We start from the raw sequence: 16,148 nt of genomic DNA on the forward strand, positions 1-16,148 counted from the left end.
AACTGCTGCTTCCTTGTCACTGCTCATCCGTAATTTCCTCTGCTTTACGAATTTCAAATTTACTTATTTGTAATCAACTCTAATACTTCAAGGCCATACTGTGTGAAGAGTTTTCAGATGTGCTTTAGAATCGATAAACTCCATGACGAATTGGGAGTAGGACGAGTTTCTTGATGAGATACGATTGTCGGATTGTGCGCCAGCATGGCATCCATGGTAGTTCATTGAATTTTATTGACCGATGGGCAATGAGAGCCTCGTGTATAAATGACACTGTTAGAGTGATCGATGACGAGGAATAACCGAATTGCTACCACTGTTGTGACGCGCATTGTTTAAAAAGTTAAATAATTAATCTTTCTATAATGCACCACAAAAGTGCTGGATTTAAAACCAGATGCGACATTCATGGTAAGTAGTTCGTTGAATTTTTGTACTGGTTGATCAACAAAACTCCACTAAAATCAATCGATCAGAAATAAACTACCAGAGCGATTGGGATGCTAGTAACAGCTCTGTTCATAAAATAAGATAATTTTCTATGAATGAACAACAATTATTAGACTGCGCCAGGCATAATATTCGTGATAGTTTAATTAAATTTATTATCCAATTAACACACTGAAATATATAAACAACATTCATCAATGACGAGAAAATATTGGATTGGTTCTAATGATAGCAAAGATCGTTCAAAAATTCAGGTTATTTTTGTGGAATAATTAAGAGAAATCACTGGACAACAACAACCGAGTAGGACGTTAACAGTAGTTTAAAATCAAGTATATACATATATCAGTAGACAAAGTAATCTTTAATACAAGAGAAATGTTAGATATATCTTTATAAGAATCTCCCAGACAATTCCTATAAGATATTTGGTAAAATAATTCAGGACTAAACATGCAGAGATATTTCAGTAATATTGTTTAAGATATTAAACTCTTATAAAAATAATCAATAATATAACTGACACATTAGGAAGCGTAATATTCACGACAACTTAATGAATTTTATCGGCCAATGGACACACAATTTGAAGCTGGTAGAGAATTTACTGCTATGACTATGAAGAGAAATCGTCCAATCATTTCCGCTGCTGAATTGTCGTCATTGAAATAGTGTGGAATCAAACATTTCTATGAATGTAACTGGTAAGAGTGGCTGACTGGCTGGTGCCGCTGGTGGATTGATCAATGGCGCGAGATACACATCCGGGTTGGTTCGACTGCTGGTAAAGGAAGAGGGAAGTCGTCGCCGCGTGCGCCGCCGCGCGTCGTCGTCGTCATATTGGGTGGAGAAGAATTCAGTGAGTAACCGACCGCTAGTGCCTGTGACCGACGTGGCTATGTAGCTATTACTCGCAAGGTCAGCGTAGTCAGGAGCTGTCAGAGTCGGCGCCGTTTGCGCGCCTGTGTCTTCCGTATGTATGCGTGTGCTATTTTTCCTCCAACACAGCAAACACGTATAACTCGAACAGTGGTACACAACAGCATACGCGGTACAATGGTCAAACGTTCCTCGATAATTGCTACAATGTCATAACGAAAACAACCTGCAGCGTTCTTGTACATTCCAGCTTGGAGCATCAGTCGGCTGTGTAGCTTCGCTTCATTTTCCGCTCCCTTTGTTTCAAGTTCCGAACCAGCTTACCTTTTCTCATCTCTCTCTCTCTCTCTCTCTCTCTCCCTTTCTCCGTTATAAAATTTCCTTTATAGTGCTTCGCTACGTTTCGTTTCATTCTGGTGAAATCGTACAAAATGTCATCGCCAACACAAGTGGTGGGTTCGACTGTCAATATTATTCTCTGTGATCCACAACGAAAATTTTTATATTCCTCGCTAAACGTAATCCGGTTGCATGAATTATTACATACACGTCAATTTTACAAATCTATATCAATCGATAAGATTAATAAATGTACTTGGAAGGTTTCAAAATTATCCCGCGAATTTTACGGATTCTCGTTTTTTTGTTCCATGCTACTTATGTTCAAGTGCCTCAGAAAATTGTTTTCTCTTGATTTTCGCCACAATCTCAGATCTTCGGTAGCTTTTATCGATCTTGCTTTTTTCCATTGAGAAATCTATTCCAGTACTCCGAAATAGACTATAATCTCTTTACACTTTAAGAATTTGATTTTTTTTTAACTGTACCTTTATCTACTTGTAATGTTGACATTAAATAAACATTTAATTGACTTGTATTTATTTATCCTTATACATACGATTTATTATGAATTAAATGGGAAATGAACTGTATTTACTTGTTTGTTTAATCATCGATATTTTTGCACTTTAATTAATGGATCTATAATTAAAAATTGTAATTTACCATTTATTGTTGCAGTTAAAGAGCGTTGGTCCAAAATTAGTGCCATTTTTTAAAAGCGTTTCCGTGTACTTCGTGCTTTTCGCCGAACATCCTACACTTTTAACAGCGTGTTTCAAATGTTTACCAATTATAAGCCTCATAATTTTTGTTGTACTGCACGGAATGAGCCTCTCTGAGGAGTAAGTTTGGAAATAATTTAGATAAATATTAAAGTTTGAAGAAAGCGATTATGATATTTTATGGGATGTTTTCCTAAATATACCAACTGTTTTTTATTTTTAGTGTTATCACGTTTTTGATAACATTTGACATTATCACACTATATATTGATAAAATTGGTTTACTGTTTGTCTCTTTCTATAGAAAATACAAATAAATCCATTTCTATTATTCAGATACACGTTTTCCAGAAGAATATTAATAGGCTTAATATTCAGCTGCCTGGGAGACGCTCTACTTGTATGGCCAAATTATTTCATTGCAGGCATGTGTATGTTTGCAATTGCTCAAATTACATATATTGCAGCGTTTGGTTTTGAGCCTCTAAATGCGAAGCTTGGTGCAGTGATATATTTAATGTCTTCTATAGGTAAACAGAACGCAATTTTATATAAAATTACGCTTAACTACGCTAACGACATAATTTAATCATTTTAGCTATATGGATCTTAATGCCTGGTCTAAATGGAGTATTATCAATCGGTGTGCCAATTTACACTTTACTGCTAACAACCATGGCATGGAGGGCAATTTCCAGGGTACAATTTTTCGGAGTAAGATTTTAAATCCTACAACTATCGTTTTTCTATTGTTTTTTCATGACGATTTATCATGTAAATTTTTTTAGGAATTGTGGACTTGGACCAAACTATGCAGCTGCCTTGGAAGCATATGTTTTGTGATCTCGGATACCTTGTTAGGGTTCCATTATTTTCATACCCCTTTACCATATGCTCAGGTAGTAAATATTACTTCCTATATACATATGTATATTAAGCTTCTATTTTGCGTGAATTTTCATTTTCTCCTTTATTTTAATAGATTTCCATCATGTCGACATACTATGCAGCACAATTGGGTATTGCATTAAGTGTTGTTGACTCTAAAAATAATAATAAACCACAATCCAAAGGCTGAACTTCACTCCCTCACCTTGTACTTTAACTAAGTACAGTATAGCCATTTCAATGTTCCTGTTATATAGGAAGGGTAAAGGAAAATGTAAAAAAAAATGATAAGAAAGACATCAAATCAAACAAAGGCAAATTATGTTTAATAATTCCACTTTAAATTCAAATATCATGAAAATAATGATCTAAGAATTAATTCTTACCGCAAGAGATAAAACTGAAGAAATGAGTTAAAATCTATTTTTCATGCATTTGTATGAATAATTATCGTTATATCTGTAAGAGAAAGTTTATGGAAACTGATATTTCCACTAAAATGAAAATTATACACTAATTTCGAGTTATACAAGGAATCCTAAGTGATTCTGTGAAAATATTAAAATGCATTTATAATCTACTTCAGACATATAATGGAAAACTGTTAAACAATTCAATCCACTGTCTCTACATTAGGTCCTAATAAGCATATGTGAAAATCTAATGTAAAATATTTAGGAAAATTTAAATTATTTTCAATTAAATTTTAATAATTTATCGCAAGGAATATTCAACTATCAAACAAAAACATTAAGATGTATTTCAGGAGTTTTTTAATTTTTACAAAGCTTTCGCAATTGTAAAAATATAGAAAAAACATTGACCTAGTGTATACATGGCGCTAATAAAATATAGTGTACAAATGGAGTGTTAACAATATTGACATCATTATATAAGTATCAGAGACTATCCAGATAATGGGTAAGATTAACTTAAAAAGAGTTCAAAATAACAAATTAATTAGTTACTTGAAAGCTTGATATATGCTTTCACCAAATTTATTATTAAGTAAATCACAGTTGCATATAGTATACGATGTATATTTTACAATTTGTTTCAAATATTTTTTAATTGTACACATAAAGTAGAAAAATAAATAAAAAATATTTTTATTTTAGAGAATTCATACGAAAACTTGTATATAAATTAATAATAATACTGATATTTTTTAACTGACAAAGTTAACGTACCTATTATATAAGTACGATGCTTATAACGCCTTCTTCGTACTTCTTTTGGTTCTCTTTTTTACTGGGGAGTCAGTTGCCTTTCCTTTCTCGTTTTGAGAATCCAATTTTTTTAGAGTAGCAGCATTTCTTCGTTTTGCTCGTTTACTTTCGGTAGAAGTACAAGGAGCTACAGCTTCATTGCTATCATCATATTTTTTCGGAGCACATAGTACTTCACCGGTTCGTTCATTTTTTTTTGAAGTGGGAGAAGCATCTTTCTTGTTTTTCAAATCAGTTTTCTTTACAATAGATTTCTTTTTAATTGGAACGATTATCATAGGACCGACGGGATTTTCTTCCCCATTTTGAACAACATCTGTTTCGATGGATGAGTTCTTTACGTCTTTAGCTAATTGTATTGCTGCCAATTTTTTCTCGTCGTATTGGGATTTAATCTTACTTGTAGCAACGGTTTTTTTTGCCTGGACATGCTTATTGCCTGCAGCCGTAGAAGCGGACATCATATCTTCCTCATCATTAAAATTATATCTAGCAGCCAATCTTTCTCTGATTAAAAGACCTTTGATAAGTCTTTTCCAGTTGCCATAAATCCTTTTATCCCTTTTGTCTTTAGCTCGTTTCTGGGCCAAAACTTGTTCCTCTTCCCAAGCTTCGCGTAATGTGTCTTCATATTCCTCGCAAACCACGTATCCTTCGATTGCTGGAACCGCACCCATCTTTCCAAAATTAAATCCAACCACAGCTGGTGCACAATCAATGCCTAATTTTCGAGCAACCCGGTTTAATGCTGGAACTATTTAAGGAAACTGGTATTTAAATAATCCTATTAAAGATAAATTAAGTATATTGATGTAAAACTTACGATCAATGTGTACAGTTCCTTTAGGAAGCATACACTGTTTAAACAAATCAACATTCCCATACTCATTTCTAGGAACTTTCCCATCTTTAGCTTCGGGAGGAATGTATTTTGTGGTTTGCCAATGACCAAATAATTCTAATGGTTGATCCTTTATTTTGCATCCAGAGAGCTATAAAAGTAAGAATTGCATTTAAAAATTTAAACTAAGTTTTAACTGTAACTGTGCTGACTTTGTACCTTATCATATTTAGGTAAAGCTTTAACGATTTTGTAAGGTTCTTGACCAGGTTTAACAACCCTAGCACTTTTTAACCAAGTTTCCCTTGAACAAAGCGTATGAACACAATATCTTGAATAAATTGCTTCCCCTGTCTTTAAGAAGCCTAATGGCTTTGCATCTGGTGGATACAAGGCTTCATATTTTAATAAATGTCTCTGTAAGGCATATAAGGGATGTCCTTTACATTCACCGACAGTTTTTGGAAGAGGTTGTTCCAACTCCCTACCAAAAATATAGCATTTAAGTGAAGCATAGCTTTTTAATAAATTCAATTAATAGAATTAAATAATTTAATAATTAGAAATTAAATGTACTTTTGCTGAAGCATTTCATCTTCAGCTATTGATATTGATGTTGTAACTTCTCTCCAAAATGATATAGACTTCCTCCACCATTTTTCGTTTATCCTTTGTTTCCGAGTTAATGTAAGCCATTGGGGGCAATACCTTCTTGTCACATCTTTTATCAAATTTTCTAAATTATAAGATACTACATATAAAACAGGTTTGCTAGCTTTTTTCTACAAATAAAAAATATAAAACATGATACATAAAACAAGAAAGATTATATTAACCAGATTTAAATGTTTAATAGAAGATTCTGATTAATAATGCTTACATAAATTTCAAAAGCACAATGTATCTTTTCATCCATAACACATACGCTTATCCAACTTTCTTCAGATTCAACATACACCTCAGCCCAAATATCTTCTGCATTTTTTGATACGTTATATTCAGTATTTTCATCATCACTAGACAAAAGCTTTGTATTCTTTCTTGTTCTTTCTACCTTTTTAGGAGAGTTTTTCTTTTTAGGTGATTTTTTCTTTTGAAACAATTCATCGCTATCTGAATCATTCTCACTTTCTATAAATTGACTACATTTTTTTTTCTCGTTTAATAAATTCCTGTCATTACTTACTGGCTCCTTATGATTTTTATTTTTCTTTTCTGCAAGATTTTTATCCTCAGCTCTTTTGGATAGAGTACTAGCCCTTAATTTCTTTGCTGGAGTACTGTCTTTATTTTCTACTTTATTCTGAGAAGTTTTTAAAATCTCTGCGGCTCTCTTCTTTGCTTGTAGCTTATTATCTTTTCTTGCAGCTTCACTATTGAGTGGAACAACTTTTTCACATTTGGCAACTATTTCTTCATCTCTTTTGCTAGAACTGGCTTGGCCAGATTTTTCCACTTTTTTTTTAGCAGTTTTTTTGTTCTGCATTTTCTCATTCAACTCCTCCTTTTCCATTTTTGTTTTGAATAATTCCTCTCTTTTTAATTTTAATTTTGGAGGAAGTAGTGACACTACTAAGCGGCAATTTATTCCTAATGATCTTAAAGTTGCAATAAAGAGTAAAACTAGCTCCTTATAATTATATATCTTCCTTTGTTTTAAATTTTCCAGTAACGTTTTAGTGGTTATGGCTTGAAATTTTGTGTTGCTTTCAACATTAAATAATCTTCTAAACCATTTTGTAAATTTTTCTAAAAATTTTAAATCAACTCTGTCCTTGGGGTAGTTACTAGTTGATACTAATGATAATGCAGTGGCCATTACTTCAGAATCATTTATCTTTTTATTTAAACAAAACCCATAAGAAAGCCAACAAAGAAGCCCTACTTTGTGTATCAATTCTTGATTGTCTCTTCGCTGCTTATTAATTCGATTCTTTAATATAGTCTCTAAGTCTATTTGTTTTTTTTTCTTTTTGTTAAACATCATACCTGATCCTGGTAGAGTGACTGTTACGCCTTCTTTGGGAATTGAATATTCGGAAGTTGATGCATCATTAAAATCTTCCTCATGGCTACTATCACTATCATCATCTTCTAACTTTAATCCTTTTTCTCCTTGAAGCAGTAGATCATTGATTTCACTTGACAAAATATTCGAATGATTTTTGGGAATAGAATCTTTTTCTGCATAAGTTGTTAATTCCTCATTTCTTTTATCTTTGTTAATTATAAATGGATTGGACGAAGCCTCTAAATTTTTAACTACTTGCATCATACAATGTGTGTAATTTTCATCTTCCTTTTTTTTAGAATCATTTCCACTTTCATTTTCATTGTCATTAACACTTTCATCATCAGTATTATCACTTAAATCAGATTCGTCTGATTGTTCTTTTAATTCTGTTAGGTTAGGTTTAGGTAGAGCCTGTAAGAAAAAGCTAGAATTTAAGTTTATTTTATCTGCAGGAACTAAAAAATCATCACTGCTATCCGAACTCTCATCATCCGTTAATTGACACATTGTATTTTACGCAAAAATTTTTAACACATTTCACATAATCTCAACCACTTCCACGCCTCTCATTGTAATCTAGTAATTTATACATATAGTGAAGTTATAAATGTGTTTGTAACACTTTTTTTTTGAGGAATATATGTAAGCTCCTATGAGTGTGTTACACAACTTTAACCACTCTGTCTACCGGGTGGCCAGTTAATCATGAATTTATGAATAAGTGTACAATTGTTTCCTGTAGTGTCCTGTAACCTCTTTCCCCCTTTTAAAATCGAGCCCTTACTGTAGCAGTTATTAAACATAAAAAATTGATTAAATTCGTTGCTTTATGTTGGTGGAAATAGCAAATATTCTGACAAAGTCTGAAGTCTGATCAATACAAAAAAGAACGGCAGGTTATTCTATCAGTAAGGCGCGTTGTGATTTAAACTTTTTTAAACTTCAATAAATACTTAATTAAAGGTTAGATTTAAAAATAGTGCCAACTTGTTTCTCGTTATAGGCACTAGACTGACTAGCTCAGTTCTGTCACTCACACCACCTCGCACTGTTTCACACGACACACCGTGCGTGTGGTGAAATCAACGATAGAGAATGGTGAGAATGTATAGGTTTATACGTATATGTATTGGACAGTGAAAAATTGCACAACTTTAACGAAAGACAGCGCTGTTAAGGGGATGCATTGCGCGTTGAAAAAGTACTTCCAAATTATCTTCTACAATTTTAAAAATTTGAATATTTTCATAGGGACCAAATTGACTCTTATTGATCTGCTTAATTAATGTAAAGGCTTATTTTTTGGATTAAAAAATACAATTTTTTAAATCGGATATTAATAATAATATTTTATTTCCCATCAATTATTTCGAAAAAGGAAGCCTAACTTTACGACGCTGCGCCAAACTTCAACGAGTAATTTAAGACCAACAAGAAGCAAATATTCCCACAAATGTAGAAGATTTTTTGGAAATACTATTGTAGCGCAGCAAGGAAAATTTTGCAAATTTGCCATTTTTGCGCTACAATAGTATTTCCGAAAAGTCTTTTACATTTATGGGAATATTTGCTTCTTCTTGGTCTCAAATTACTCGTTGAAGTTTGGCGCAGCGTCGTAAAGGCTCCATTTTTCGAAATAATTGATGGGAAATAAAATATTATTATTAATATCCGATTAAAATTTTTTTTTATCCAAAAAATAAGCCTTTACGTGAATTAAGCAGATCAATACGAGTCAATTTGGTCCCTATAAAAATATTCAAATTTTTAAAATTGTAGAAGATAATTTGGAAGTACATTTTCAACGCGCAATGCATCCCCTTAATAAGATTTTTATAGTCACTAGACGTTTCTCTCTGCTTTTCTTATACGTACATAGCACATAGCACACTCACTTTATATTATCACTGTGTTTGACGCACAGTGCCTATATTGATTCATACTGTCCATATTTATAATATGGACCAAACACACTACAAAACGATAATAAAGTGAGAACGTGAAGTAGTGCATATATGCATGTATACTACGTGCGTTTTTTGATTACCATTAATTTTTTTAAGTTTGTAAGTGTAATTTTTGTATATAAATACAGATACACATTCCTATATACTTCAATAACGTTTTGTTCGGCTTGCATGGTGTCTATTGGGATCTGACACGTGGGCGGAGTCAATATATATAGATATATAGAAAATTCAATATGGCGCAGAAGTGCCTAAGTGTCTAAATGTCTATTGAAATTACAGGAGGGTTATAATGATTTCGATGGAGAATATCTGTACAAACTTTTCTCCCAAATTCAAAAGTTTTAAGGTTTTCAATAATAAATTGCAATTTATTGAAAAATATCCATAAGAATCAATGTAAAACCCGGGCTTCCTCTGCTTTCATTTTTTACCGCTTGGAGCGCTTCAACTATGTCAGATCCCAATAGGGTTTGGTTAGATTATCCTTTCCTTTACAGTCAACTGTGGTGCGATCACCCGGTATATGTACAATCAAGTTCCAATATGGCAAACTTAACCCCTGACAAGAATCAAGTGGCGCCAATTTTATTTTAAAACGTTTATCCATATTTTCATCAATAAAATAATATACACCATTAATTACACAAAAATTCTAGAACAAAATTAAGTACAAATATATTTAACAGGAAATAACTTTGGGTACAATCATTTAACCCGCAATTACGTCATACATCTCCAAAACCTAATGTATAATGATGATGTTGAGATTCACCAGAGTCTAGATAGATTCTAAACCCCACCGTACAGAAAAAAATTTAATTTCGTTTAAGACTATTTACTGTCAAAATTCAAAACACAGATTTCGGAGTACAACACCAATATTTTTATAGTAAAACAGTATTAAAATACAAGAAAATTGAATAGACTTTTGGCATAAGTTAGACTGAAAACTCTGTTTAGATTCCGGAGGTACTAACCACCAAAGTTTAATTTTAGCTATTTTTGGTTAAAACACGTAATCTTTGAAAATCCATATCTTTTAAACAAATTAAGATAGGAGACTCTAGTTGGTATTGAAATATTCAGGAGGATTCATATTTTAAAAACAGAAATACAGTTTGTTATCAATTTTCAAATACCCTTAATAATTATATTAAACCATTAAAATAAAAAATGTACCGTCAAATTCAGTCAATCATAAAAAGAATCAGGAACGTTTCTTGGAATATTTTCTAAAGGCAAAAGAAATTAAGATGTGAGTAATCTCTTGGTTCTCATACTAAATTGGAATGATAAAACGATTACGTCGCACTCGGCTAGGAACGTAGGAAGCAGTATATACAAAATTTTCTGGCTTAAATATTATTAATAAAGCGATTGCACTATATTTTTGGCTCAATGCATGTTTGTTAGGGTTACGTTTTTGTCTCGTTAATATTATTCATTCATTTTTTGCAAACATTCCTAATGAAATATGGCGTTTTTCTCTGTTCTTCTTTTATATATAGAAAGTCAATTGAGCAATCTTAATGATGTTAATAGATCGATTATAGAGAATGAAAAATTTAAAAAAAAAAGAGATTTTGAACGACTCGATCGGATAATTAATTACGTAGTATATCAGGAAATCCCTGACATATTTTTGAGTCTCTTAAGAAATGGATCACTCATTCAGTTATCGAGCTGTGCCCTTTGTGAGTGGGAAGACATTTGTATGCACTTTACGTGTACTAAATGCAAACGCAATCGGACAATAAGTTTTTACGTAGTAGCAATTTTAATTTGTTAATAGGGTGTTTTTTTTTAATGAGGCTCGTCGCTTTAGGGATTGTCCTATTTTAATTTTTACAATTGATTTTAAAACTGGAGAAAAAAGGTAATAAAATGTATATTTTCTATTTATGCTAATGAGGTGCGAAATGTTGAGAAAAACGTTTTCATACTTAACTAAAACTGGCCAAGTAGACGAGAATAGTTGAGAAGTTTCCTCCACACTATTTCACTGTTTCCGTGCGTTCGACCGTTTTCGGTGGTTTGCACGCTTTTATTACTATTTCGCAGAACATTAGTGTAAATCGAAGATATACGTTTTATTGCATTCTTCTTTTATTTTTAAAATCCCTTGGAAAATTTACAATAGAATGGTCCATAACGCAAAGTACTCCGTTTAAAAACGATTTGTGTGTTAAAAAATAAATATTGCCAATGTGCAAAATTAATTGTCCGGCTACGTCTTGATTTAGTGCAAGCAAAGTATATATCAATATGACTAAGCGCTTATAAAGATACAAGTATACAACTTGACAAAATAATTGAGTAATACAATTTTTGAAAAACTAAAAAACGTGAAGCTTTTCCTTATTTACTCTGTAACTAATTATCCCATCAGGTCTCTCTCATTCAAAATCTTATTTTCTTCATTTTTTAATTCTCTATAATTCATTTAGTGACATCATTAAGATTGCTCAACTACCTTTGAAGATATAAACGGAAAACGAAGAAAATTGTGATATTTTCATTAGGAAAGTTTATAAAAGATGAATAAATAATAATTACGAGTCCAAAACACATCCCTAATAGTCTAAAAACTGAATCAAAGATATAGCACAGTTGCTTTTTGAATAGTATTTAAGCCAGAAAATTGTTGTGATACTCGTTTTTATCACTATGAATACCAAGAGCTCGCTCAAAATGTAGTCTTTTGTTATATTTAAAGGATATTTCAGGAAACATTCCTGATATTATTTATAATTTTCAGAGTATGAGGACACATTTAGGTATTCATCTAATTATTTATTATAATTATTAACAATATTATCGAAATTGATAACTAGTTTTTAATATTATTCTTTAAAAATATGAATCTTCCTATACACCTTGATTCCAATTAAAGCCTTCAATCTTAATTTATTTAAAAAATATGAATGTTCAATGATTATGTATTTTAAGCAATATAGCTAAAATACAAAATTTTCATTTTATATATCTGCAACCTAAAAGGATTTTTTATCCTAACTGGCGCCAAAAGTTTTGTATTTTTTTATACATTAACATATTTTACTATGAAAAAAAGCAGTGTTTTACTCCAAAATCTGTCTGTTTTTGCATGGAATGAACGTTACATTCTTTTTGATGCATCGACTTAAAATGTTGACTAATTTTATTTTAGGTTTCAGAAAAAGCCTGGTAGTAAGAATAGGATAATTCGAATAAAAATACATAAAGGAAAAGAAATTTATTACAATAAACACGCATTTATTAGAAAGTATATTTAATTATATAACATTTTTCTTTTAATTCAACAGTTTAACAGTTTTGCAAAGAAAAATATGGTATCTTTTTTAAAGCAAATATAACTTTGGATTGGGATAGTTTTCATAACTTTCACACATTTTAGAAAAATTCGCGTAAAACTTTAAAAATGGAGCATCCTGTATTATAGTAATCTTGTTATTAACTATAAGGCTTTACTATAGCTGTTGTAACGATTAATAAAATATGAAAGAGGTAATATTCCTTCATTTTTAGTCTAAAATCATTCTTAACTAATCTCGCTGTCTATGTCTTATCCTGAATTAAACCTCTAACAGCGAACCAACATAGAAATTGCGTTTTACTTATTTGTTATCCGTTATCGCGTTCATATTATTTTCTTATTCACTATACACTTATTTACTTGCAATTAGAAACAAGTTATGATAAGTTCAATCACAGTATGTAAAAATCGACTTGTATGATTTCTATTAAGTTACTCAACTATGATTGAACCCTTTACATTATATTTTTAACGCAAAAAATAAAATTTAGAAAATTGCCCGCAGCTTGAGTGTTAAATCGAATAGGATGATATTCGTTGCTAAAAAATAACATAGAACCCCTGCTGTGTTTTAGAAACAAATTTTATACAAGAAACCCCTGGGAAAATGAATATTTTCCATTTAAAATAAAGGATGTTTTATTTTAAAAAGTCATTTTAAGCTTTTTATGTGCGGAAGCTCTATATAGAGTAGACAAGAAAGAGGGAGAGGGAGTTGTATTACATATATTGATATAGAATCTTTGAATTACATTGCAACGAATCATAGGATCGATTTAGATAGAGTGGTAGTGAAATTAAAAGGACAATTTATTATTAAATTTCCGGAGAAAAGAAAACTGTCTACAGCACGCAGCGCGAAGGTTGCAGCTGGTGGAGTTGTGCTTATATTTAACTTTGAGTCAGAAGCCAGCAATTTTACCAGTAAATAATTCCCATATCATAAATTTGATCGGTGCGTATCCACAAAAATTATTTTGTTACAGAACACTAAATACAAGAATTAAATTTTCGTTAAATATTTAACACAGCTAAATTTTGAAATTTTATTTTCATGTTAAATGGGATAAATTTTTATAAGAGTGTGTTTAGAACAAACAGGTTCAATACTTAGAACCAAACATTTTGTAACTAATTTAAACGATGAAACAGGATCGACTTTATATATCAATATACACAATGTTTTTATCATTAAAAATATTCTGAAACTGCGTTATGTACGTTCAAATTTAAATGTTGAGCTTGCACGCTCTTATAGACACTGCGCACTAAAGAAAATATAAGTATAAAAGGTATCCTTTGTTTATCTCTTTCTGCATTAAAAAAAAGCTAATATCTCTTAAGGATAATCTCTTTCGATTTGAAGATTAAATAAGAACATTATTCACCTAACGTTTGAATTTTTATTACTGTGCAACTTTTTAAAATAAACAAAATTGGATTTCAGTTTGATAGATAGGTACGAGATTTTACATTTTTTAAATCTACAATAATACAGAGCTTAGCTTTAGTTATAAAATAGAAATATACAGTACGTATACGATTCTACTTTTAACTAAAGATTGAGAAAAATAATATGTAAGCAGGTGCAGAAAACGATTTTAGAAGATGAATAATTACAATGAAGTAAAGTACTATTCTCTCCTGGCACGCGCATGAATGCATAGTATAAAAAATTTGATCGCGTAATTATGTAAACGAAAGAATAAAAATATATTATTCACTGCTCTACCTTCAGGATGAGAAGGTTAAAAGAAGATTCATAGAGTGCAGAGATGAACGGATTGGACTTCTAGGAATTTTAAGGGATGAATAACTGCTATAGAGAAAAGTTTGATTCTTCTGGCACGCGTTTGTCCATTTATGCTTCTCGTCTTCCGCGTCATCGTGATTTCATCGCATCAAAAAGTGGATCGTGCAATAATAACCTGACCCATATACTGGTGGACTATTTAAAGGTCCTCCTCTCTAGCTCTGTTTTGATTTTCTTTTTTCACCCCGCATCTCGAATTGTATATAGCCAGTCAAGGACATGGCTGTAAGGGAATCTGTCGAGGGTCATCTTCTCGTAGAGTTGTGGACGTGGCGAAATGGATGATTAAGAGATTTTGGAAACCCTTCCGTAAGAGATGCGGGATTTAATTTTAGAAAATCGAAATTTGTGGAAAGAACGTTTGAGGATGGTGGTAGCTGAGCATGTGTGTGGATTAAGTTTGGACGGTTTTTCTTATTCGCGTGGGTTGAAGTTGTTGCGTGGATCTGCTGGGTATAAAACGAAGCGACGCAGTTTGGATACGACACTTAGCTTCAAAGTCCTCTTCAAGGAAACCTCGCAAGGATGGCTCTCGAACGTCAAGTCCGCGCTAAGGTACGATAGGCCTGTAACTTGTGCAGCCTCTTCTTCTTTACATCATCTTCTCATTCATTTCTTCACTATTCACCAACCTAAACTTTCAATTTTCATTAATTTCATTAATTTCTCAAAGTGCTTGAGTGTTTGCTACATTAAAACTTTTCATTGTCAATCAATTGTAAACCCTGAGACTTGTACAAGGTGTAAGGTTTCGATGGATTTTTAAAGAAAAGGATACAAAGTGCAGTGTGTTGATGTTTCGATTTTTCATCTACAGATCGCTTCTAAACGCGATCCCGAGCAAGAAAGGGAGGCCCAGGAATGGGTCGAGGCCGTTCTTGGCAAGAAATTCCCCGCTGGTGAGCTATTTGAGGATGCCATCAGGGACGGTCAGGTTCTCTGCCACTTGATGAACAAAATCTCCCCTGGATCTATCGCTAAGATCAATAGCTCCGGTGGACAGTTCAAGATGATGGAAAACATCAATTCGTGAGTGATACGATTCCACAAGCGAATCTTCTTACATGCATGCATATACACATAGTGAACGATATAGACTAACCAATGATTCGTGACAGGTTCCAGAAGGCCCTGAAGGAATACGGTGTTAACGATGTTGACGTATTCCAAACAGTGGATTTGTGGGAGAAGAAGGATATAGCCCAAGTTATCACAACTTTGTTTGCTCTTGGACGCACGGTAATGACCAACAGAATGTGATAATGTTACAAATGAAATTGCTTCGTTATATTCTAATGATAATGTACTGAATCCATCGATTATTTAGACGTACAAACACCCCGAGTGGAAAGGACCTTACCTTGGACCGAAACCATCAGATGAATGCAAACGCGACTTCACCGAAGAACAATTGAAGGCTGGTCAAACCGTGATTGGTCTGCAGGCAGGATCCAACAAAGGAGCCACTCAAGCTGGCCAGAGCATCGGTGCCACCCGTAAAATCCTTCTTGGCAAATAAATTTCCTACACTCATAAATACCATAACTTTTCTTTTGTATGTACATATATTTATTTCATCTTTTTGTAACTAAATAACGCACACACGCCCAAACATCCCACACATACACACACACACACACACACACACACTATATATATATATATATATATACATATAGATTTA

General features: G+C 32.4%; 3 protein-coding genes across 3 annotated transcripts; 2 read left to right on the forward strand and 1 right to left on the reverse strand.

Annotated features, from left to right (window-relative positions):
• Positions 1 to 1,441: 1,441 nt before the first annotated feature.
• On the forward strand, positions 1,442 to 4,160 carry LOC136784039 (lysoplasmalogenase TMEM86A). Its single transcript, XM_066744496.1, has 6 exons — positions 1,442 to 1,781; positions 2,350 to 2,513; positions 2,730 to 2,923; positions 2,992 to 3,107; positions 3,182 to 3,292; positions 3,376 to 4,160. Exons 1-6 carry the CDS (start codon positions 1,761 to 1,763, stop codon positions 3,469 to 3,471), a joined length of 702 nt encoding a protein of 233 aa, XP_066600593.1. The 5' UTR covers positions 1,442 to 1,760; the 3' UTR covers positions 3,472 to 4,160.
• A 331-nt stretch (positions 4,161 to 4,491) lies between these two features.
• Xpc (DNA repair protein complementing XP-C cells homolog) lies at positions 4,492 to 8,370 on the reverse strand. Its single transcript, XM_066744492.1, has 5 exons — positions 6,232 to 8,370; positions 5,928 to 6,133; positions 5,571 to 5,835; positions 5,334 to 5,502; positions 4,492 to 5,264 (listed from the first exon to the last, which is right to left on the reverse strand). Exons 1-5 carry the CDS (start codon positions 7,870 to 7,872, stop codon positions 4,492 to 4,494), a joined length of 3,054 nt encoding a protein of 1,017 aa, XP_066600589.1. The 5' UTR covers positions 7,873 to 8,370.
• A 6,501-nt stretch (positions 8,371 to 14,871) lies between these two features.
• Positions 14,872 to 16,148, forward strand: Mp20 (Muscle protein 20). The gene is made up of 4 exons (XM_066744476.1): positions 14,872 to 15,019; positions 15,282 to 15,493; positions 15,583 to 15,703; positions 15,792 to 16,148. Exons 1-4 carry the CDS (start codon positions 14,990 to 14,992, stop codon positions 15,981 to 15,983), a joined length of 555 nt encoding a protein of 184 aa, XP_066600573.1. The 5' UTR covers positions 14,872 to 14,989; the 3' UTR covers positions 15,984 to 16,148.

This window comes from Prorops nasuta, unplaced genomic scaffold, assembly GCF_024137725.1.
Source record: "Prorops nasuta isolate Cenicafe-Biocafe unplaced genomic scaffold, Cenicafe_Pnas_1.2 PNAS00045, whole genome shotgun sequence".
NCBI classification, from domain to species: Eukaryota; Metazoa; Arthropoda; class Insecta; order Hymenoptera; family Bethylidae; genus Prorops; species Prorops nasuta.